The sequence below is a fragment of the Gymnodraco acuticeps genome, unplaced genomic scaffold, assembly GCF_902827175.1.
Source record: "Gymnodraco acuticeps unplaced genomic scaffold, fGymAcu1.1, whole genome shotgun sequence".
Lineage (NCBI taxonomy): Eukaryota > Metazoa > Chordata > Actinopteri > Perciformes > Bathydraconidae > Gymnodraco > Gymnodraco acuticeps.
The window spans coordinates 4,554,824-4,576,924 of record NW_022990023.1 but is presented as its reverse complement, the minus strand read 5'-3'; the positions used below and the strand labels follow the sequence as shown (position 1 = coordinate 4,576,924).

At 41.2% G+C, this 22,101-nt stretch overlaps 2 protein-coding genes across 9 annotated transcripts; one reads left to right on the top strand and one right to left on the bottom strand.

The window, feature by feature from the left end:
- Positions 1-54: 54 nt before the first annotated feature.
- On the top strand, positions 55-10,022 carry luc7l (LUC7-like (S. cerevisiae)). Of its 5 annotated transcripts, none has more exons than XM_034214368.1 (12): positions 55-256; positions 1,408-1,478; positions 1,822-1,864; positions 2,550-2,644; positions 2,793-2,891; positions 4,877-4,987; positions 5,981-6,124; positions 6,245-6,421; positions 6,597-6,685; positions 6,791-6,820; positions 6,939-7,100; positions 8,868-10,022. In XM_034214368.1, the coding sequence occupies exons 3-12, from the start codon at positions 1,855-1,857 to the stop codon at positions 9,046-9,048; spliced, it is 1,098 nt and encodes a 365-aa protein (XP_034070259.1). In that variant the 5' UTR covers positions 55-256; positions 1,408-1,478; positions 1,822-1,854; the 3' UTR covers positions 9,049-10,022. The 5 variants fall into 5 exon arrangements, with proteins under 5 accessions (XP_034070259.1, XP_034070258.1, XP_034070257.1 ...); XM_034214367.1 differs by having other exon boundaries at positions 1,822-1,876; XM_034214366.1 differs by having other exon boundaries at positions 1,822-1,888.
- Positions 9,853-21,776, bottom strand: LOC117544872 (epidermal growth factor receptor kinase substrate 8-like protein 1). 4 transcript variants are annotated; one of them, XM_034214358.1, is made up of 19 exons: positions 21,675-21,776; positions 19,871-19,934; positions 19,627-19,785; positions 19,393-19,542; positions 19,206-19,285; positions 17,988-18,100; positions 17,672-17,727; positions 17,457-17,586; positions 17,267-17,355; positions 17,110-17,184; positions 15,445-15,593; positions 14,485-14,629; positions 13,926-13,969; positions 13,723-13,831; positions 13,054-13,179; positions 12,665-12,818; positions 11,972-12,137; positions 11,162-11,294; positions 9,853-10,512 (listed from the first exon to the last, which is right to left on the bottom strand). In XM_034214358.1, the coding sequence occupies exons 2-19, from the start codon at positions 19,898-19,900 to the stop codon at positions 10,426-10,428; spliced, it is 1,995 nt and encodes a 664-aa protein (XP_034070249.1). In that variant the 5' UTR covers positions 19,901-19,934; positions 21,675-21,776; the 3' UTR covers positions 9,853-10,425. The 4 variants fall into 4 exon arrangements, with proteins under 4 accessions (XP_034070249.1, XP_034070252.1, XP_034070250.1 ...); XM_034214361.1 differs by having other exon boundaries at positions 13,926-13,966; XM_034214359.1 differs by having other exon boundaries at positions 21,643-21,735.
- Positions 21,777-22,101: the final 325 nt, after the last annotated feature.

The following is a 22,101-nucleotide window of genomic DNA, read 5'->3' as shown; positions in this document are numbered from 1 at the left end:
CCGCCCTTTAACGTAGGCTAAACGAACAAGGCCTTTCGTCATTTCCGTCAAATAAAACGGAAACGGGCGGGTTCACGAAAGAGAGAAAAGCGGCGAGAGGCGATGCTTGGACGAAAAAAAAGAATCAATTAACTTCACAAAAAATACTTAGGAACTGTTTCTGGTGCTTTCTTCATCGACGGAAGGCCCACAACAATGTCTGCCCAAGCTCAAATGAGAGCTTTGCTCGACCAGCTGATGGGAACAGCGAGGGATGGTGAGTTGATGTAGCTGTAATGCTAGCTGAGAGAGCTAGCCAAGATGGAGCCACTGCTGCGGCTTCTTGTGTTGGTGTGTGATGGACAGACCTGCATGAATGGATCAAGCTAATACTGCAGAGGGCTGTGTAAAATACAGTAGATTCAAGTCTACTGATACACTTAAGGATTTAATGTTTGTATCCATTTGGGTTAATTTAAATGTTAAGATTGTTTTTTGTTTCGTCTTTACCGAGTGTACTACATTCCTAGCTAGTAGCCTGGCTAGCTAACACTATGGGACCTAGCATTGAGCGATATACTGAAATGTATACATGCTCTGGTTTTAGTCCAATTATGTGGGTCACATTAACGACTCTGCATTACATTCACAATACATATAATTGAGTCACATGTGAAGGACATGCAGGCTAAACTTAACATTGGACCAACCAGTTTTTCCAGTTTTTCCTATTTGACCCTCTTATCTTACCCGTGTGAAATGCTGGTGATTGCTCATGTCAGATATTAGAAGGCAGAAAGAAGTACATAATTCAACTTCACTCAAATGTCGTGTATTCCTATTTTGACTCAAGTAATTATCCCCGAATAGGATTAACAACAAGCTATATATTATGCAGTAGTCCCTGCCAGTTTACACAATGACTATATAATTAATCATTATAACCAATGGTCTAAAGTGGAAGCAGAATTGTAATGTGTGTAACTTTTGTATACTGTTAGATAATGCATTTTTATAACTGTAAATCCAAACTTACATTTCAAGCTGACGATCTGTTTGGATGGTAACATGTTATCAGTAATCAGCTAAATCAATCCAACAATAAATATACTGAGTAAAAAGCTTTGACTTGCTAAAATACAATTGTATTGTTTTCAGCCCTTTTGGATACAAACATTAAAGTGTAACTCAGCTGTTGATGGGCAGGAATGACAGCTGTCATTTTATAAATCGGAGGTTCATCCTGATTGAACAGAAATACAGCCTTGTGGATTATCATTTTTAATTAATGATAATTCAATCTCAATAAGAGTGAATTTGTGTTGTGAGCTTGTGGATGTATGTGTCATAAGATTTATATCAAATTCTTCCCATACATTTGTTGCATACAAACTGAACAATTGTGGCCCCTTTATTTTATTCATTAAGGTTCAGTGTATCTTTGCCAGCCTACAACAATCTGCAAAGGAGTTGCAGAAAAGCCTCATGTTCATCGAGCCGTGAGTCACACATAATTTTTAACGCTGTTATGATGAATATCCCAACCATTTGTTTGCCTTCCGGAAGTTACTGTAGACTTTTTTTAAACACACAAATGGGTATATCTTCAGTGGCACTAGATTCTCAATTTGGCGTAGTGTAAGGCAGCTTGTGCTAAGACGTCTGGTCGCGCAGAATCCAAAGAGCAGTTCGTCTGTTTTCAGAAGGCAATTAGAACAAACATCCAGAAAAAAAACAACCACAACTTTGCACACATCATTTACAATTTGACTTGTGTATCACTCCCAACTTCTTACTACAGGTATGGGCAAGAAAACTGTTCCCATTTATACTTTTCTACAGCGGGTTTAAAATTCTGCAGCTGAGGTCTTGAAGATGCAGAAGGGTACAGTATGTGGTGCGGATCGCAGTGTGTATAAACTAATTTTTTTCCTTGGAGTTCTTTTGTTTTATGTTTTTCTTTTGACTTTATTTTCAATGTTTCATACATGTTAACGGCTTCCCTGGAAAATCTGTCTGAAATGTTTACATTGCTTATTACATTTATGATAGCAGTCTTTCCTGCACTGAAACAAAGCTAAAGTCATCTCTGTTCACACAATTATTTGACACAAGCTTATAGTTATTATTGACCTGTGCTTTATCTCATAATGCTCCACATTAACAGGGTGAACAGTGAGCCTCATCACAAGTTAAACTTAGTTGAGGTTCAAAAATGTCTATATTTTAAAATGAGCTTTGGCTAAGATAAGCACCAAGAATATAAAGGACATCCACACGCAGAGCCACATTACCTTCTTCAGTCATGAAACATCAATGGAAAATAACTGTAGTAGCACAGTCTATATTACTATATATTGTATATTGAAATATATGTCAAACTTTTAACAACATAAATTAATTTGTTTTCACTCATTTAGGTGGACACAAAATCCTTGAATGCAGTTATAACGACACATATCTGCCCATTTAATGTTGTTACAGTTATGTATATTAAGGCACTGAATACCTCGCCCCTGATGACAAATATGTGAGGTCTTTCTGACTGGGTGTTTTTTGGACTGTTACAGGCGATGAGACGCGGCAGATGGTCAAGTTCAGCGACGACCGAGTCTGCAAAAGTCATCTACTGAACTGCTGTCCACATGACATCCTGTCTGGAACTGTAAGTAACCCACTTCTGTCTCACACCCAAAATATTTGCAGAGTACACCAGTGAAATGTAGAAAAAAAGTTAACCATGTACCTACAACATGCGATCTTAAACTGTTTGATATCATTTTAAGTCATATGTTCCTGTGTTTTGGTGACAGCGTATGGACCTGGGAGAGTGCACGAAGATCCATGACCTGGCACTTCGGGCAGATTATGAAATTGCTTCCAAGGATAGAGATATGTTCTTTGAGCTAGACGTAAGTAATTTATGCCGTAAATATATCCATTGAGAAGCCTTACCTACAGTTTCCTGTGTGCCTATGTATACACATCTAACTAGTAACGTTTTTTTACCATGGGCGTCACAGCCATTATATGAGGGTGGGACAAGTCCCCCCCACCTTTTTAAAATGATTAGTTTAGACCCCCCCCCCCACACTTTTACTATGCAGAAAGTCCGTGAATCGGTCTATCCACTCGCCACTCTTTGTAGAGCGCTGTGTCAGTGCTTCATTATCAAATCCATTCCACTTGCTTATTGTGGGAATGCCCAAATCAATGAAGTTCCGTACCATGTTTTCACTGCTACTTTGTACCAAGGCAGATTCTCAGAGCCGTACACCTGCTGCGTTTTTTGTGTAGCTGTGTCTTTAGTTGCAAAATTATGCGCGCCACAGTTTCCCCGCTGCGAGGCTCCAGCGCTAACAGTTCACGAGCGTGCTCCACTAGCACCCGGATAAGGTGCGGTTATTAAAGAGGTGGAGGGAGAGTCCTCTCAGTCAGACTGAGAGGCTGATAACTACAGCTCAGTGAGGTAAAGGACTCTCTGAGAGGTGGAGGGAGAGTCCTCTCCTGTCAGACTGAGAGGCTGATAACTACAGCTCAGTGAGGTAAAGGACTCTCTGAGAGGTGGAGGGAGAGTCCTCTCCTGTCAGACTGAGAGGCTGATAACTACAGCTCAGTGAGGTAAAGGACTCTCTGAGAGGTGGAGGGAGAGTCCTCTCCTGTCAGACTGAGAGGCTGATAACTACAGCTCAGTGAGGTAAAGGACTCTCTGAGAGGTGGAGGGAGAGTCCTCTCCTGTCAGACTGAGAGGCTGATAACTACAGCTCAGTGAGGTAAAGGACTCTGAGAGGTGGAGGGAGAGTCCTCTCCTGTCAGACTGAGAGGCTGATAACTACAGCTCAGTGAGGTAAAGGACTCTCTGAGAGGTGGAGGGAGAGTCCTCTCCTGTCAGACTGAGAGGCTGATAACTACAGCTCAGTGAGGTAAAGGACTCTCTGAGAGGTGGAGGGAGAGTCCTCTCCTGTCAGACTGAGAGGCTGATAACTACAGCTCAGTGAGGTAAAGGACTCTCTGAGAGGTGGAGGGAGAGTCCTCTCCTGTCAGACTGAGAGGCTGATAACTACAGCTCAGTGAGGTAAAGGACTCTCTGAGAGGTGGAGGGAGAGTCCTCTCCTGTCAGACTGAGAGGCTGATAACTACAGCTCAGTGAGGTAAAGGACTCTCTGAGAGGTGGAGGGAGAGTCCTCTCCTGTCAGACTGAGAGGCTGATAACTACAGCTCAGTGAGGTAAAGGACTCTCTGAGAGGTGGAGGGAGAGTCCTCTCCTGTCAGACTGAGAGGCTGATAACTACAGCTCAGTGAGGTAAAGGACTCTCTGAGAGGTGGAGGGAGAGTCCTCTCCTGTCAGACTGAGAGGCTGATAACTACAGCTCAGTGAGGTAAAGGACTCTCTGAGAGGTGGAGGGAGAGTCCTCTCCTGTCAGACTGAGAGGCTGATAACTACAGCTCAGTGAGGTAAAGGACTCTGAGTGTTTAGATAGTTCACTTTAGTCTAAGTAGTGGGTCTCAAACGGTTTGGTAATCATTTATGTAAACAAGTATTTCCAAGGCACACCTTTTTATATGATCATTATACTGAGAATAATTCCAACTCATACTATAGGACAGTAACACAACAATACAGTTTAAAAGGGGAGTGATTTGTAAAATATGCATAAAGAAAAAAAAAATCTGTTAACAGTTCTGTTTCATATGGGTGCTGAGAGATGTATCCATAGATTTAGTCCCTAATGTTGCTCTCAGAGTGCACCAGATTGATGCATTTACATTTTTTTTAAAAAGCCCCCGGACCCCCCTAGAGGAGGTGAGGTCCACCATCTGCCCATCCACATTGAGGATGCTTCCTACGCCCATGTATTTGACTCTTTTCTGATGACACATCTTCGCTCTCTTAAAGGCGGTGGATCACCTGGAGTCGTTCATTGCCGACTGTGACCGGAGGACAGAACTAGCCAAGAAGCGCCTGGCTGAGACCCAAGAGGAGATCAGTGCTGAGGTGGCAGCAAAGGTGAGTGACCAAAGAATTAGAAAGAAATATATTATATTTAGAGCTGAACAACTACTCAGTTTTTCGGTTAACGATTAAATGTAACAATTAGGGCTGCCCGATTTGGGGAAATAATCGAATTGCGCTCGATTTGCGATATTTATTTTTAAGCGACCCAACGGAAGTTTATTGTAAAATGCGGCCATATCTCCGGCTAGGGAGGTCGTATCAACGTGCTCCCGTCTCTAGCTGCCCGAGCTACGAGTGAAAGAACTCAACTTACATGAAAATTCCGTTGGGTTGCTTTAAAGCAGTGCTTCTCAAAGTTTGGTCTGCGGACCACCATTGGTTAATGGTCCTTGGTATGAAAAAGTTTGAGAAACACTGCTTTAAAGTCAAGCTTCAGTTTAAGATTCAGTTTCTGTAATAGAAACATGTGATGGAGCATTACTAACCTGACTCAGATGATCATGATGCAGGCACCTGCCAAAAATAATTGGCAGGTGATTGGATCAATCTGTCACCTTCTATCATGGGCCACTTCTGATTGGTTAACAATAGCTGGTACATGTGGAGCACATCACTTCTGATTGGTTCACAATAGCTGGTACATGTGGAGCCTGACACACAAGAAGAAGAAAAATATCGCAGGCTTTGCGATTTGATAATAGCATCATTTAAAATCGCGATTTCGATTTAAAATCGATTAATCGTTCAGCCCTTGTAACAATGTAAATGTCTCCTCTGTGGGACTAATAAAGGAATTCTGAAATGATTGAAAAAATACTTGGCAAATGGCAGCAAAATCTGTTCAACCTCTCAATCAAGAAGTTTCATGACGTGGACTTGTATTTACTGTTTTCTGACATCTAAGTTAAATTGATATGGAAAATGACTATTTGAAGGCGTTATTTAAGATTAAGTCACTTTTTAATGCTGCGCCTAGGTTTCTTTACCAGTTTGTTTTGGGATGGACAAATAGGATGTCAATTGTGAGGTTTGCTGTGTTTTCAGGCAGAGAAGGTCCATGAGCTGAATGAGGAAATAGGGAAGCTACTGGCCAAGGCCGAGCAGCTCGGAGCCGAGGGGAACGTGGACGAGGCTCAGAAAGTCCTGCAGGAAGTGGAGAAGGTCCGAACTAAGAAGAAGGATGCAGAGGTGAGGAGGGAGTGCTGGTGACGTGCCACTGAAGATGTGCTGATAATCTTTATATTAGTAACTCCCGCCTTCTCATCTTTTTTAAGTTAATTATTTTCTTCTCCATTTTGTTCTCCTCAGGAAGAGTACAGAAACTCCATGCCAGCCTCCAGCTTCCAGCAGCAGAAGCTCCGGGTGTGCGAAGTGTGCTCCGCTTACTTGGGTCTCCATGACAACGATCGTCGTTTGGCCGACCATTTTGGTGGGAAGCTTCATCTGGGCTTCATCCAGATCAGAGAGAAACTGGACCAACTAAAGGTATGCTTCAGCCTGTTATACCGTGTGCACTAGAAACACATGGGCACAAGAGTCCTGAATCATCGGGCTGGTTATTAAGAAACTTTTTTTAAAATGAAATATGGGTCATAAACTGTCTTGAGGTTTAAAACAATTGGTGTCACTTCTAATGTTACTACTTTTTTATTTTGATCAGAAAACCGTGGTCGAGAAGCAGGAGACAAGGAACCAGGAGCGCCTGAAGAGACGAGAAGAGAGAGAGAAAGAGGAGAAGATGAAGAAGACGTGAGTGCTTTTAAAACCCTAGTGACGTTTATGGAAGTTCATTTGTTGTATAATATGTATGTTTTACTTTTCAAGCTCATGGTTTTTCATCTGCTTATTTCATAGGACCAGATCACGCAGCAGAGAGCCGAAAAGGTAAGAAAGTTGCTCCATTTATCCACACTAAAAATGTGATTTAATGGGCCGAATCCTAAGTTATTACCAACGTTAGTCTGGTCTGTCTGTGTGCTGTAATTGTTTTTTTTCTCATTAGATCCCGTTCTCGTGACCGCAAAAAGAAGCGCTCACGCTCCACGTCACGAGAGAAGCGGCGCTCACGCTCCCGCTCCAGAGAGAGGAGGAGGCGGCACCGCAGCCGCTCCACCTCCCGCAGCCGAGGACACCGCCACAGCCACGAGCAGAGCTCCAGACACAAGTAAATACACACATTGAAAACATGGTCATGAGGCAAGGCAAGTTTATTTATACAGCACCTTTCAACACAAGGCAATTCAAAGTGCTTTACAAAAATGAAAGGCATTAAGAAATAGTGCCGCAGAAACATATTATAAAATGGCATTTAAAAGCAAAGACAATAAAACATGAATAACACAGGGATGAATAAAAGTTACAGTGTGAGATGTGAATAGTGGGAAAGGGACAAGTCTTCAGCCTGGATTTCAAAGTAGTTTCATGCATTTCCAAACATTTGGTCTACCTATGTTGCAAATGTATTATCTTTTCAATTTACACACGGCATCTATTGCACGTCTGTCCGTCCTGGGAGAGGGATCCCTCCTCTGTTGCTCTCCCTGAGGTTTCTCCCATGTTCCCCTGTGGGTTTTCTCCGGAAGTTTTTCCTTGTACGGTGTGAGGGTCTAAGGCAGGGGTGGGGAACCTTTTTCCTCTCAATGGGCCATTTCAATTTTTTTCAACATCCTCCGAGGGCCGTACAAATGATTAACCTCTGTTTAAAAAAATAATAAAATCACAGCACATTCATTTCGCCTTTCTTTCATGCTGTGCAAAGAAAAAGCAACATCTTAATGCAGATATCTTACCATGACTCGCGCATGCACGTGCACGGTTGTGGCATGACCACCAAAACAGAAAGATATGGACACAAGATGTGGGCAAATGTATTTAGTTTCCTATCTATGTGGACATGATTTAAGTGGGGGGGGACCTAACCTCCTCTAGGGGGGTCCGGGGGCATGCTCCCCCGGAAGATTTTTGTTTAAATGTTGAAGTTAAAAGCATCAATCTGGTGCACTTTGAGAGCAACATTAGGAGATCTATGGATACATCTCTCAACACCCAGATGAAACACAACCGTAAACAGATTTACTTTTTCTTTATGGATATTTTACAAATTACTCTCCTTTCAAACTGTATTCTTGTTTATTAATAACAACTGTTTTTTTACTGTCGTGTAGTATTTTATACCCGTTTGCTTTATTCTATTATTTTTTTATAACTATAATGATCATATAAAGATGTGCCTTTACCTCACTGGTTGGAGAAAAAGCTTCTTATATTCGTTAGCATAGCTAGCTAACCAGATGCTAATAACAACAAAGTTATTGACTGTATGATCAGTATGACAGATGAGCAGATTGCCACTGGGCTTTCAACTAAAGACACAGCCAAGCAAAAACTGCGTCATGTGTACGGCTCCTTATGGGTACTGCAATTTTTGGAAGTGCCGGACCGACGGTCAGAACTGCACCCCTGTCAGACGAGACATATACCACTTGATGACAAGTTAGGTTTGTGTTGTGTTCAAGGACCCTGAAAAAACAGGAAAAACAGGCACTCGCTTGTTTAATTTTTTTGCGGTCTAGATTTCTTAAATTTTTTTCTTTTTTGCGTGTGTTTATAAATTACCTCGAGGGCCACACCAAATGGTCTCGCGGGCCGTATACGTCCCGGGGGCCGGCGGTTCCCCACCCCTGGTCTAAGGACAGAGGGTGTCGTATTGTCATACTGATATTCTGTACAAACTGTGAAGTCCACTGAGACAAATGTAACATTTGTGATATTGGGCTATATTAATAAACATTGATTGATTGATAGTCAGAGTTGCAGCGGACCTGCAGGTTTCTGGGAGTTTGTTCCAGATATTTGGAGCATAATAACTGAAAAAGCCAAATAATCTCTTTGTGCTCGTACTTATCTGAATATCTCGTTGTCTCGTCCTCAGGTCGTCCCGGGACCGAGAGCGCTCCTCCAGAGAGCGGTCACGGGAGCGGGAGAAGAGGGAGGGGGTGAAGAGGGAGGGGGAGAAGAGGGAGGGAGAGAAGAGGGAGGGGGTGAAGAGGGAGGGGGAGAACGGGCGGTCGGACTCCCGCCGGGGGGAGGACCGGGACACGGGGGACCTCTGAAGACCAAACTCCATCCATCACGACTCACCGCGTCCTCCTGTCTCCCTCACTGTCCGTCCATTTCTAAAAAAGAATAACCTAATGTCACGCAGTCCCGCCTCCATCCCTCTGTTCTCCTCCTTTCTTTCTTTCCACAGTACCAGAAGTATAACAGTTTTCCAGATCGATCACAAGCATTTGGATTGGTGGGGATTTAGATATTGATCAGTAGTGGAGTGTATTGTGATGCCTACATCTGTGATTTGGTTGCTGTCTGTATCTGATAAATACCCTGCATTGAACACATAAACACACGGCCTGCCGGACTGAAGCTTAGAGTAACTGATCCTTTTATTATTACCGTTTGATACAATCTGAATATCTTATTTCTCATTCTTTTGTAGGCCTTCATTTTTCATCTCCCTTTTTAAAGATTTAGTTCCACAAGCACCCAGAAAACTGTTGTTGAGTGCAGTTCATGAATGTTTTCTTAGTTTAAGCCCTGTTAACGTTTTAGGGAATTCAGACCCAAATGGTTTTTAAGTTGCGAGTTTTAAGTACCATCCTTATGTTTCCTCATGTCCCCTTTTTATGTTTAAACTTCACTAAGTTTTATTTGACGCTGCCGGTAGTGAAGGGGGAGTTTTTGTTTTGAAGAGTAAATGCTTGTTTGGATTTGTTTTGGTGGCATGTCTCTTTGTTTTCTCATTTCTCCCCCTCTTGATTGTCTTGTATTTAAAACCCACACAGTTGTTGTTGTTGTTGACGTGAGAAGCAGCAGCTCCAGAAATGAATTGGAAGGTCGATGCTATATCTGTACATACATTTTTATTAGCGTTTCATTTTGGCCCAGTTTCAACAAGTTCCTCTGAATAGATTTATAATTGCAAACAGATTTTAACGGATGCATTGCTTTACCTTCTGTGTGAAGTCATATCTGTTTATGTTCTGCTGGAAATCTTTCTTTAAAATCTCCATTAAAACAAATATTGCCATTTGTGTTTGTGTGCTGGCCTTTTTTCTTTTTACCAAAGTCAAGGAATGGTATTAAAAGTATTATACAAACAAAGATAAATACATTTCATTTAAGTTAGTACTAGAAACGAAACAAAGAAGCTATACACATTAAAATGTAACAATATACATTACAAACGGTGTCCTTTAATGTTAAAATATTAAATTGGCACAGCGTCTGCTACTATTTAAATCTTACATTTCTGATTCGCTGCCAAATACTTTGGTTTTAGGATGAAGAAAGAGTCAAAATGACCTTTTCAGCTTCACAGACAATGTTAGATAGTCAAGTAGCTGTCCAATGTTTATTCTATACTATATTGTTGTTAATGTCTTCTGTCTTGATTGACGACACTTTTAGAACAATCCTTCATGGGAGGCTGCTCAGAACGTGCTGCTCTCCAGTTTCAGATCCACCTTCATCTTCTGTTTCTCCATCACCGCCTCCAGCTCTGTGGCCCTCCTGGCATCCTGAAGGAGGCAGGCGCAGAGTAGGTCAAAGGTTAAAGACGCAATATTTGTATCGACACGTGTGGAAATACAAAGATATATTTACTTAGGCATGATATTTACTCAGGTTAAAATGCCCCCAGCAGCACAGTCTAAACGAATAACAGGCATAAGTTAACATGCTAATTGTAAAGTAATTCACAAATTACAGTGAAGACAAAATAAACCGACTCAAAGAAGCATCGACAAGTGAAGGAAGTCAATGCTTCCTTCACTTGCTGCTTGACATGACAGTGTTTCCATGTTTCTGATACTGCGTCAATTATTTATTTGGTAATATTTATGTTTCCTTATTGTTTTCCCTGTCACCAGGTTACATTTTCAATTAAATATATCATATAATGGGCACACGTTTTTAGGCTAGATGCATTTTACTATGTTACTGTCCTAAAATAATGTAATCAAATACATGTGTCTTTTCCTGCGGTTATTTACGAGTGCAATTTAGGCGATAAATAGTTTGTAGCAATCGGCAGTATTCATACATGTTTTCCTACACCTTCTCAAATATTGACCACCTGATTTATTGTGAAATGTGCTTTGTGCTTTCTCAATAGTTATGTCATTAATTAACTTTGATGGAAACAGGATGTAATTGTGCTGTACTGACCTCCAGCAGGGCTTTCTGCACGGTGAGCTGGCTGTACACGCGAGCTCCCTCCTCTGGGATCACCGCGCGCAGCTCCTCCTTGTTCAGGGAGAACAGCTGAGCGCCCGTCAGCACCCCGAGACACGACACCGCCCTGAGGAGAATACAGAGGATCCAAAGTCATACACTAGCTGAGGAAGAAGTACTCAGATGATTCACTTAAGTAAAAGTAGTGATATATAGGCTATAAATACAAGAAAAAGTCCAGAATTCAAAATGTTACTTAAGTAAAGGTACATCAAGTATTATCATATAAATGTCCTTAATATCAAACGTATTTTTTTAAGCAGAATGACATTGATCGTTTTAATCTTGTAGTTTATCAATGTGGAACCAATGTCAGTTACTTACAATACTATTGTTTATTAGTACAACAGTACTGCAGCACATCACATTAGAATATCTTTGGTTTTCATTAAAAAAAAGTAACTATAAAACCAAAAACAAATGTAGTGGAGATAAAAACACTGTTAACCCTCTATAATGTGCTGAAGTTGAGGTATAGGTATGTAGCATTAAATAAATACTTATATACTAACAAAGTGTTGTACTTCCCTCTGTAATAACGTAGAAGTATAAAGTAGCAATGATACATGTAAATACTTAAGTAAAAGTATGTCAAAATAGTACTTAAGTACAGTTCTGGAGTAAATGTACTAAGGAAAACCCTCCTCTTGTTTATTCCCGTTTACCCTGTCAATATGTTGACTTTAGGATAGTAAAATGCCATTTCAAAGGGAGAACTCCCACAGTGTAAACATGCTGACTCACGGCTCGCTGAAGCCCTTCCCCCGCAGCCACTCGGCCACCTCGTCCGGAGGGGAGTGGTAGTCCAGCGGGGCCGAGGTCTCCGAGGAGCGGGGGATCACCAGGGGTTTGTTCAGGTGGGTCTTCCCATTGGCAAGCCTCTGCAGCAGCTCGTCATTCATCAGCATGACTGCAGAGAGGAGAAGGGACTTCATTACATACTGAAATACACAATAATGATAAGCTTGCTGGTGTGATAATAATAACATGTATAATAGTAATCATAAAAAGATCAAAGACTCTTTACAAAAATAGGTTAAAATTCATTTTTAAAAAGCATTTAAAAACGAATTATACATTAAAAGCAGTGAAGAAAAAGTACTATTTTAAATATATTTTTCTTGTACGAAAATTGCCATCCAATTCAGCCTTTATGCTTTTATTAAAAACATATTTTATTAGTAATATTATTATTTATTAATTAAGTAAACCTTGTCTGACATCTGACCTTTTCCCCTCTTTATTCCGAATTCCTTGCATAATTTGGATAACTTACAAATGCAGCAACATATTATGAATTTACAAAGCATTAAATCTTGATGAATAACTAGGAGAATGATCTTTACTGAGCTCGAGCTGCTCGGTGTATTCAAACTAGGTTTTCACAGTCTTTAAGCTGCCAACTCCTCCACAAACACATACATATTCTGCACCTACCTTTATTCTCTGGGTCCTCTGAAGCTGGTATGTGTTGGTTGTAAGGCGGTAAGCTGCGTGGGCGCTGGGGGGAGTGGGCGAGGGAGTGGGCCTGGGGGAGAGCAGGGGGGCTGGGAGGGACCACAGAGAAAGTCTTGGCGAGGGGAACTGGAGCCTGCAGGAATGAGGAGAAAAGAGGTCAGGTATGTACAGGTGAGAGCATACCTCTGTGGTTATGTGTGTGTGTGTGTGTGTGTGTGTGTGTGTGTGTGTGTGTGTGTGTGTGTGTGTGTGTGTGTGTGGGTGTGTGTGTGTGTGTGTGTGTGTGTGTGTGTGTGTGTGTGTGGGTGTGTGTGTGTGTGTGTGTGTGTGTGTGTGTGTGTGTGTGTGTGTGTGTTTGTGTGTCTTACACTGGGAGGCCTGTTGTGGACGGGGCTGTCGACGTGAGTCAAGGGGTCCAGGATGTTGAAGGGGACGAATCCAATCTGGTCGAACCGATTACGACACTTCCACCAGCGCTTGGACGATTCAATCACCTGTAAAACGGATTTACATCCTTTAATTAGGTAAGTACTAATACCACACTGTGAAAACAATCCACCACAAGCAACAGAAACATGCACCTTGTCAGTTTTACTACATGATGTTTTTGGATTATTATTGCTGCATTAATGAGCTTTGCATTTTACTGCTGTAGATTGTTTCCGATACTATTGTGTAGTTTAAATGACAGCAATGCTTCATGTTCTAAAAGACCATCATATCTTTGTATGAATCTGTCCTGTGTGAAAAACATATCCATAAATGGTCAGCTGTTCATGAGTTTCTAAAGCTAGCCCAAGAGCAATTAGTTTAAGAACTAGGAACATTTTCTAAACCCATAGATTCACTTTTCATCTTTCAGTTTATCAAACATGTTTAAAACGACATGTGTAGATTCAAGGTTTAGTTAACTAGCAACTTAATCTGTCAGACAAATGTAGTGAAGTAAAAAGTACAATACACGTCTCTCACATGTAACCTCATGCTGGGTCCCTGAATGCACCACGAACATATCTCACTGTACTTGACTTCATTACCTCGAGAGTCTCCCCCTGCTGCACGGAGAGCTCGGTGCTGTTCCTCGCGATGAAGTCGTACGTGCAGCTGTAGAGTCTGTCCGGGTCGGGGGGGAGTTCACTGCTGTTTCTGAGAGGAGGAAACAGACCCTGTTATCATGTAGACAAGGAGTGGGGAGGGTCTTAGCAGCTGATTGATATGCTTGTTAAAGAAGAAGACCTACGTTTCATCACTGATATGGATTTCTGGAGGACCACTTGGCAGCTGCTAGGGGTAACAAAGGTTGGACATTTATGAATGAATTTACAACACAGGTACTTTTGGGTGGAGTGAATCAGGTGAGGGGTCATCCCACACAGGGAGGGGAGTGGTTGACAAAATAAAAGAGTCATGCACGCAGCTTTTACGGTTTCCTCTTCTGTGAGTAAGCATTCAAGAATTAGGTGACTCAAAATATGCTCATTATCAAATTCTTGAATTGCAAACGCATTCATCAGCAGAAACTCGGCCTTCGACAATCATCTCATGGAGCAATACAAGGCCATTTTATCACAAACATTTAAATACAGATTGTACCACTGACTGTGAGGTGAACTGAGGCCACTCTACAGGAGAGTTCAGCTCCAGTGTTTACTTGATCTTTACGTGGTATTCTGTGTCTGTTATTACGTTCAACCCCCGTGTTGTACTTTTACACACGCATATTCCCAGTGCTCTTTCCTCTAGACACACACAATGGAGCGAGTGTCTGAGCCGTGTGACTCGCAGCAGGCATTCCGTACCTCTGGTTTGACTCGGAGGGCGTCATGTTTGTGCTGTGACTCGACCGGATCTTCCCAAACCTGCCCGTCCGCCCTCGAGGCCTCCGGCTTCCACCCGTCCAAAAACACAGGAGTGTAGGGAGCGACGGGCCCTCGGAGCTGAGAGCTGTGAGGAGACACACAGCCACTTGGGTTCAACTTAAGAAACAAAAACGATGGTTCAACAGTAATCAGATATCCTTTAAGTGTCACAGAGCAGGGAAATGTACATTTTACAGCAATGTAGAAACATGACTTTTAAACATTCCTATGCCCAGTGTTTGGAGGTTTTTACAAAAGCTTGAATTTTTCTTTTAAAGCTGCCTGTCGCCTAAGAGGAAAATATCTTTACCATTTTAAATGATTACAATAAAGTTAACAATAGACAGAACCTGCCAAACCTTTATTGGTCCAGTTTGTTGTATTTTTAGCTGTAATTTCTTTTTTGGAAATCTAGAGCATTGCGAATGAAATGTATTGTATATATTTAAACACAATTTGCCAAAACATTCTGATCCTGTTTTATATGCCAGAGAAAGCCCTTTAAATATGTGTTTAATTTTGCCAACATGATTATATTGTCGGCTTGGAGGAAGTAATTATTACAATAAAGTTCCCCAATTTAACTTTAGAGTATTGCGCACATCTTACACTGTATGTTTGATGTTTTCATGCAGCGGTTGTCAGGGAATAAACTGCATAATATGAGCGATGAATGATCCTGCAAAAATTGATATATTTCACTTTTAATTAACACTCATCTGGCTAAAGGGGTTGACAAACAAAATCAGTGCAACTGTGAAATCAAAAAGATAAGAATGAATACTTTGATTGCACCATGAAATGTCAACAAAGGTCCAATAGATGATGTGAAATAATGTAAAACTAGTACTACGTGTACTCCCTCTTGTTCCCCTGTCACCCCTGCATGTTGGTACTGACCGTGGCTGCGTCCAGTTGGGACCCAGAGACGTCCACAGCTGCTTCTCCCCGTCGCTCAGGGTGTCCTGCAGCAGGGACACAGCCGAGCTGGTGAGGGCGGGGCTGGACACCGAGCCCCCGAGCGCAGGCCCCCCTGTGGTCTTCACCATCTGAACACACACGCATCAAACAAAACACTGTTCATGATCTCAGTCTGCACAAACGAGGGCTGATGGTGAACATCTAAGAAGAGCCTCAGAAAGAGTGTGAAACCAGAAACTCTGATTGGTTAGCTGTCCGAGTCTGTTGTGATTGGTCAACCGCTCAGACATGTCCCGTCCCTTAGCCACATTGCGCACGTACATTGTGTTGGAGCGCGAGCCGATAGAAGTGCGAGTGTTACATAGTGACATCACTATTTTACAGAAGTAGGAGTATAATAGGGCCTCTTTAAAAGCACACACACACACACACACACACACACACACACACACACACACACACACACACACACACACACACACACACCACACACACACACACACACACACACACACACACACACACACACACACACACACACACACACACACACACACACACACACAAAAGCCTAATGGATGCATCCCAGAACAAGCAATAGAGGACTCAGTACTACAAGTATGAAGCTATTTCCATTCACGCACATCAAACACACCCTTTCCACCCTTTGCTTCTCTATGACATAGTCATAACTCATTACTTTAATGTTATATCAAACATACCAGGCACACCTTCAACTCCTGATGCTTCACATTCTAAAACAATTAAATGAATAGGCCACATTGCAATTACTGTTGTCACTTTAATTAGCGAACTGTTGATTTGGAAGTGCCTTGAACCAAACTAGGTTAATAAACCTGTCATACTCTTCTGTTAATGCTCTTGTTTTGTTAAAGTAAGTTAACATGTCCTATTTCTGACAGCTGTTTAAAGCAGCAACCAGGGGACAGTGATGTGCCCTTTTGGTAGTTAGAGCTTAAATCTAGACCAAATATCTCACCAAGTGTACCAAGAACACATACCAGCATACAAATACTGCCACGTTGAACAGCCTGAACAAATGCTGAGCACTCTGAGTTTCTATGAGGCTATCTGACAGGGAACGCACCTGTGTCAATACTGGATGTACTTTCTGTACCAAATACAATGAACACTTACAAATACATATGACATATACTTGCTTTAGATATATTCTACTCAATCAGCTCAGAGGCAAACATGTTGTACAACCTAAATAGTCAATTAAACAACGATTATATTTTACATGTTTTATCTACAACCTTTTCTTCTGCTTAGCTGCTGCCATATTGTAACATTTTTAAAAGTGTGAGATTTATTTAAAGATATTTGTCACTCTTGCTTATGAAAAGCCACCTAAGTTATGTTGAGAATAATGAAATACAACTTTTACTGACTCAATATATTTATAATAATGTATAATAGTACTCATGTCTTTATTTTGATGTAATTGTCTTTTAATATCTTCATTTTAATCTCTTCAGATCTATATGTATGACTTATTTCTGTGCTATGCTGCAATTGTTTACCCCCTTTCATGTATATAATTATTTCTGTCTATTGAAAAAAGTATGCTATATAAATATATGTATCACGTCTTCCTCAGTCTTTTTTTAAAGCACTCACCATATCCAAAGGTTTGAACACGTGGTGAACGAGCTCTTCTGATGAAGGGTTGGAGATTGTTGACTTCAGACGAGCCTTCAAAGATATAAATAGAGTCATTTACTATGTGTCACAGCAAGATAGCATATAGGGAAACGTGTCATGGTTGTATACACACCAACAGGCTGAAGCAATATTTGAATTTCTGGAAGATATCGACAAATTCCTCCTCTGCTGGAGGGCGGGCTTTTGCAGTGAGTAAGTCTTCTGTTATTCAGAGAAAAACACAAGAAAATCGAGCATCAGGATCCATAGCAGTGTGATTTCAACTTGAGTATGTGCAAAACAGTCCATGCATCTCTGTTTACCTTCAGCACTTTGCTTTTTACTTTTCTTCTTCTTCTTCTTCTTCTGGTTGAGCACCGTGGCAGCGTCCGCAGTCTGCTGCAGCTTTCCCATGAAGTTCTCAATGTCATCGAAGCAGTGATTGAGGATCCCCTGAGGAATGAAATAAGCAGTTTATAACTCTGTCCAGATGTGAATGACAGCAAAAGGTGACATTAAAGACCTGAATGTGACGTACCACTTCTCTCTCTGCTCGCAGGAAGGAAATGTCTTGTCCGCCATTTATGCCGTTCGCTGTTTGAGAAGAGAAGATAGGATTCAGTTCATCCATTTCCACTCATAGCTTTGGTTTCTCCTGCATTAGGAATCCCTGCCCCCTTTACCCTTGAAACCCACCTCCCCCTTACACACACACAAACACACAAAGCAATCTCTGTGCTCCTAAATACCTCTCGCTTCTCTCTTTCCCTTCTCATCTTATCAAATCCCTCCAAATACTTGTACTTCTGCAATCAAACACAAGCATTCATGTGAACATTTTTAGTTTTGCTTACCTCTGGGTCCAGGGTAAGGTGGAGGGTTGGCTGGAGGGGCGTTTGGAGCATGTGGGATGGGGTGGCTTGGGATTTCATACGGGTCGATCATACCCCCCCCACTCTGAGGAAGCCTAGAGGACGAGAGGAGAGCTTTAACAACAGTTCAGGTGATGTTGACAGCCGTCGTTTTGATGGGCGCTTTTTACTCCACACGACAAAAGGGAAACACCCATAAAGTAGTCACACACATTTTGGATCACAGACAAGGCTCATCCTGACTTTGAATGCAGACTAAAGCTACAACAGGATGACATATTTGTATAGTGAGCCAGATTACACTCTCCTCTATCAACAGATAAAACGAGATGCGTGTGAAATTCAACCCCGCAGCCCTTATTCCACTCTGAACGTACTGTAAACACTCTGACTGAGCTTTCTCATGACTTCACTGTGCTTCTATCTAAACTCTCACACAAGCAATAAACCAATTTAAATGGAAAGGTGGACACACTTTTTGCACGTTTGCCTACTATACAAACACCTGTAAGAGTGTTGAATCAAACTTTACAAACACCTGTAAGAGTGTTGAATCAAACTTTACAAACACCTGCAAGAGTGTTGAATCAAACTTACTTAAGAATCAGCATCTAAAACAGCCACTAATTGGTCTTACCACATTGTGATGTCCTTTAAACGTCCTTAAATACAAATAGTGGTTTAAAAATCAGGTAATCCGTTCAGGTTAGAGCCACAGACTGCACAGCGCTGCCGCCATCCTCCCTCCTCTGCTCTCTGTGCTTTCTGTCACATTGGACTTGTTTTCTTTGTCACACCTTCCTAAGTTATGCCAAAACCGGTAAAGCAGGTCTTTCTCTCGCTCAGCTGTTTACCCCGTCCTCTCTCTCCCACTCATTCACAGACAGGTGGATGCTTTGAATCAGTGGAAAATGTTACATAAAACAGGAGAACCGCAAACAGTTTAATGGGGAGATTGGTCTGAGTGGTCATGTATTGTCAGTGTCTGTCTTTTGAACCTCCTGCTATACAATATGAATGCAAACAAACACTCATAGACACACTTTCTTTCATTAAAAACACGATGAGACATGGAAATCATACACTTTTAAGCTTGTATTTGAACAAGAACTGATATAAAATGAATGGTTTCTAGTTTTAAAGTCTTCATTTTTACGTTTTCTTTACAGATTAGTTTTGTGACCATGACATTCACTGTACCTGAGGGCATCAGGTTTCTTACTCCTGCCGGTGGAAGGAGTAGAAACTGCGCGTGCGATGTCGTCACAGATTTGCTGTGCCTGTGAGAGAGAGAATTAGGAAGTGGCGTCACTCGTGAAACCTGAACTGTACAGACAAATACAAAAGTGACGCACAGATTGGAGGAAGCTCAGGCGTCATTACTCACCTTCACATTCTCGCAGTTGAAGAAGAGGATGTCGGGCTTCTTCTGATCTGCACTCTGGCAGACCAGCTGGAGGAGGGACGGGAAGTGTTTCTCTGTGTGTATGGCGTCGCAGCGGAAGATGGATGCGAAAGGGTAGTTCTCCAGCTCATCCTGCACAAAAACATAAAGCCAAAGATCAGTATGCATGCAAGCTATTCACACCATCCTTCTTGACCATCATGCATCTGTTCCCACCTGGTTCTGTATGTCTCGGAGTTGAACGGCCTTAACTCCAACATCCAGGAACATCTGTTGACTCCACAGCTTTTTGCTCTGAGCCAGGAAGGAGAGCCGGGCCTGGGCCTCCTCCACATTGATCACCTCACCATCCTTGAGAGAGAATGTCAGCAGGTGCTGCAACCAGGAAGATAAAGGAGGGTGAGGAAACTTGAAGAGGAAGGCATCTCGATTAATGTTATTATGAGACAATTAGACTTACGTTGACAAGATATCGTGAGATGTTTGTCATCCTTTGCCTTGTTTGAGAAAGCTATACGAGCTTTCTACGAATGGGGAAAGAGACAAGGGATTAGATAACATGTTAGGTTGAGATACAATGACCTTTGCTCCACTGACATAACATATAATGCAATGGTCAATTTTGAGAATGTTGGCTATGTTTCTTCCATAACATTTAGATTAAGACACCCCATTTTAATAACTGTGTCTATTTGTGTCTGTAGATTTCTCCTCAAATCACCAAAGGTTAGCATCAGATAATGCTTAATCTTCTTAACTGAACATAACATTTTAGAAAACATCTATTGCAAAAATAATATAGTTTTAAGGTATGTGATCCACTGGGAAAGTGTAATGGTGATATTCCACTGCAAACACCAGTAGTGTTCCACAAAATGTATTGAAACGTATCTTTAAATGCCATTTTCTCAATGTTTTTTTCTGTAGCACTTCAATAACCAAAACCTTCCCCGCCATTCCTATCTACATTCTGAGGCTTTTGACAGAGGAGGTTGTTCATAAATCATTCACAGCCTGATTTAAAGAACATTTCATTCCTGGATCCAAAGTCATGTCTTTAACTATTTTCTTATTTATGGAGTCATTAAAAAGACACCCAAAGATTCCCTCCGAAAGAAATCCATTCACTCTAATGTGTTAACAAAATGAGACAAGAATGAACTTGAGCCTGGCTTCATCCAAGGTTCAGTATCTGTTCCAGCACATATTTCATAAGAAAAATGCCTCATTGGCATGTTTAAACAAAAGAAAAACTTGTAATAAAAAAAAAAAGTTGTTTTACTGTAAGTAACCACCTCGGGAAGTTTCATGGTTATATCTAACTGTTAAAATATTTACCCTGTTACGCTGTAGTTTCTCCTAAAGCTGTTTAATCTCAGCCATTTGTCTCTAAACTAACACGTCTTAACTTCAAACGCAACATCCTCTTACAATATGTGCCTTCCTCTGTTTGAGTCAGCCTCACATCAGAAACGTTGGATTATGACTTGCCCAACCAGTCTGACAACAGTACAATAACAGTACAATAATCCTCGCTACTCAATCTCTCTGCTCCTCAGCGGCCATTAATAGCCGACTGGAACCATTGGTATCAAGAGAGCAGACGTCCAGTATCACTTAAGACCGGTTTCATTGAAAAAATAAATACTCTACCAAAGATATTTTCCATTTCATCTGTGCATACAGCCAAAACCAAAGTGGTGTGGTTTGGGTTTTATATAACAAGCCTTTAGTGGGATTTCAAAATAAAGTCTAACCACAATTATAATCTGTCTACATTTGTCCTAAGTGAAAACACATTTTAAGACTTTGGCTGAGTTAATTCCACTGTAAATAAAAGAAATCAACCCAAACACAAAAAAACACAATATCAGCCACACATAGTATTGTTATAATCTCCTGTATGTACACCCCATAGAACATATTAAACACATTCTGGGTGGAAACACATCAGGTTTCGCTCGTCATTTTCCAAAACAGTGCAACATTTGTTGTAAAAGGGACATGTCCCGTTATTGATTTCACTAACTCTACCAAAGTTGATTAATATTCTAATAATTGAACCAAACAAATATCAAATTAGCATTAATTCAAGTATCTTGAACAGTTACTACTCATAATTCATAACTAGAGGCACCAGTTTCATAATGCCTTTCATTGCAGTTTCTAATGTATTGTTACTGTACACCATTATCAAAGTAGTCTTACATTTTAAGAGTTCCTAATACTTACAGATAGTGAAAATGGATGTTTGATGAACTTACCAAGGTTGATACTCTTCCAGTCGTTGTCCCTGATGTTAGCAGCCTGTAAGTGTGTTTATACTGAGAGTAAAACCTGTCCTGAGTCTCAGTGTAACTCACGCTCCTCTCTTTGGTATTGAAAGCTTTTACAGAGCAGAGGTGTGTCAGCGTCCCGCCCAGTGTACCACCCCACCTTAGAGATAAAAATATTGACTCACTCTCCTGTACACCTACATTAAAAAGTGAGCATATCTCAATCTTTTTGTGATAATTGTGCAAGTACTTAGGTTGAAATGGCAAAACTGAGGTCATTTCCTCTGGATTTTTTGTCTTGAAATGTGGGATTTTTTGTAAATTTGGTTCATTTATACCACTTTTAAGAACAAAAAATGAACCAACATTCATTATTTACTCACCAGAATATGATTCCAGCAGTGAAAATAAAGTT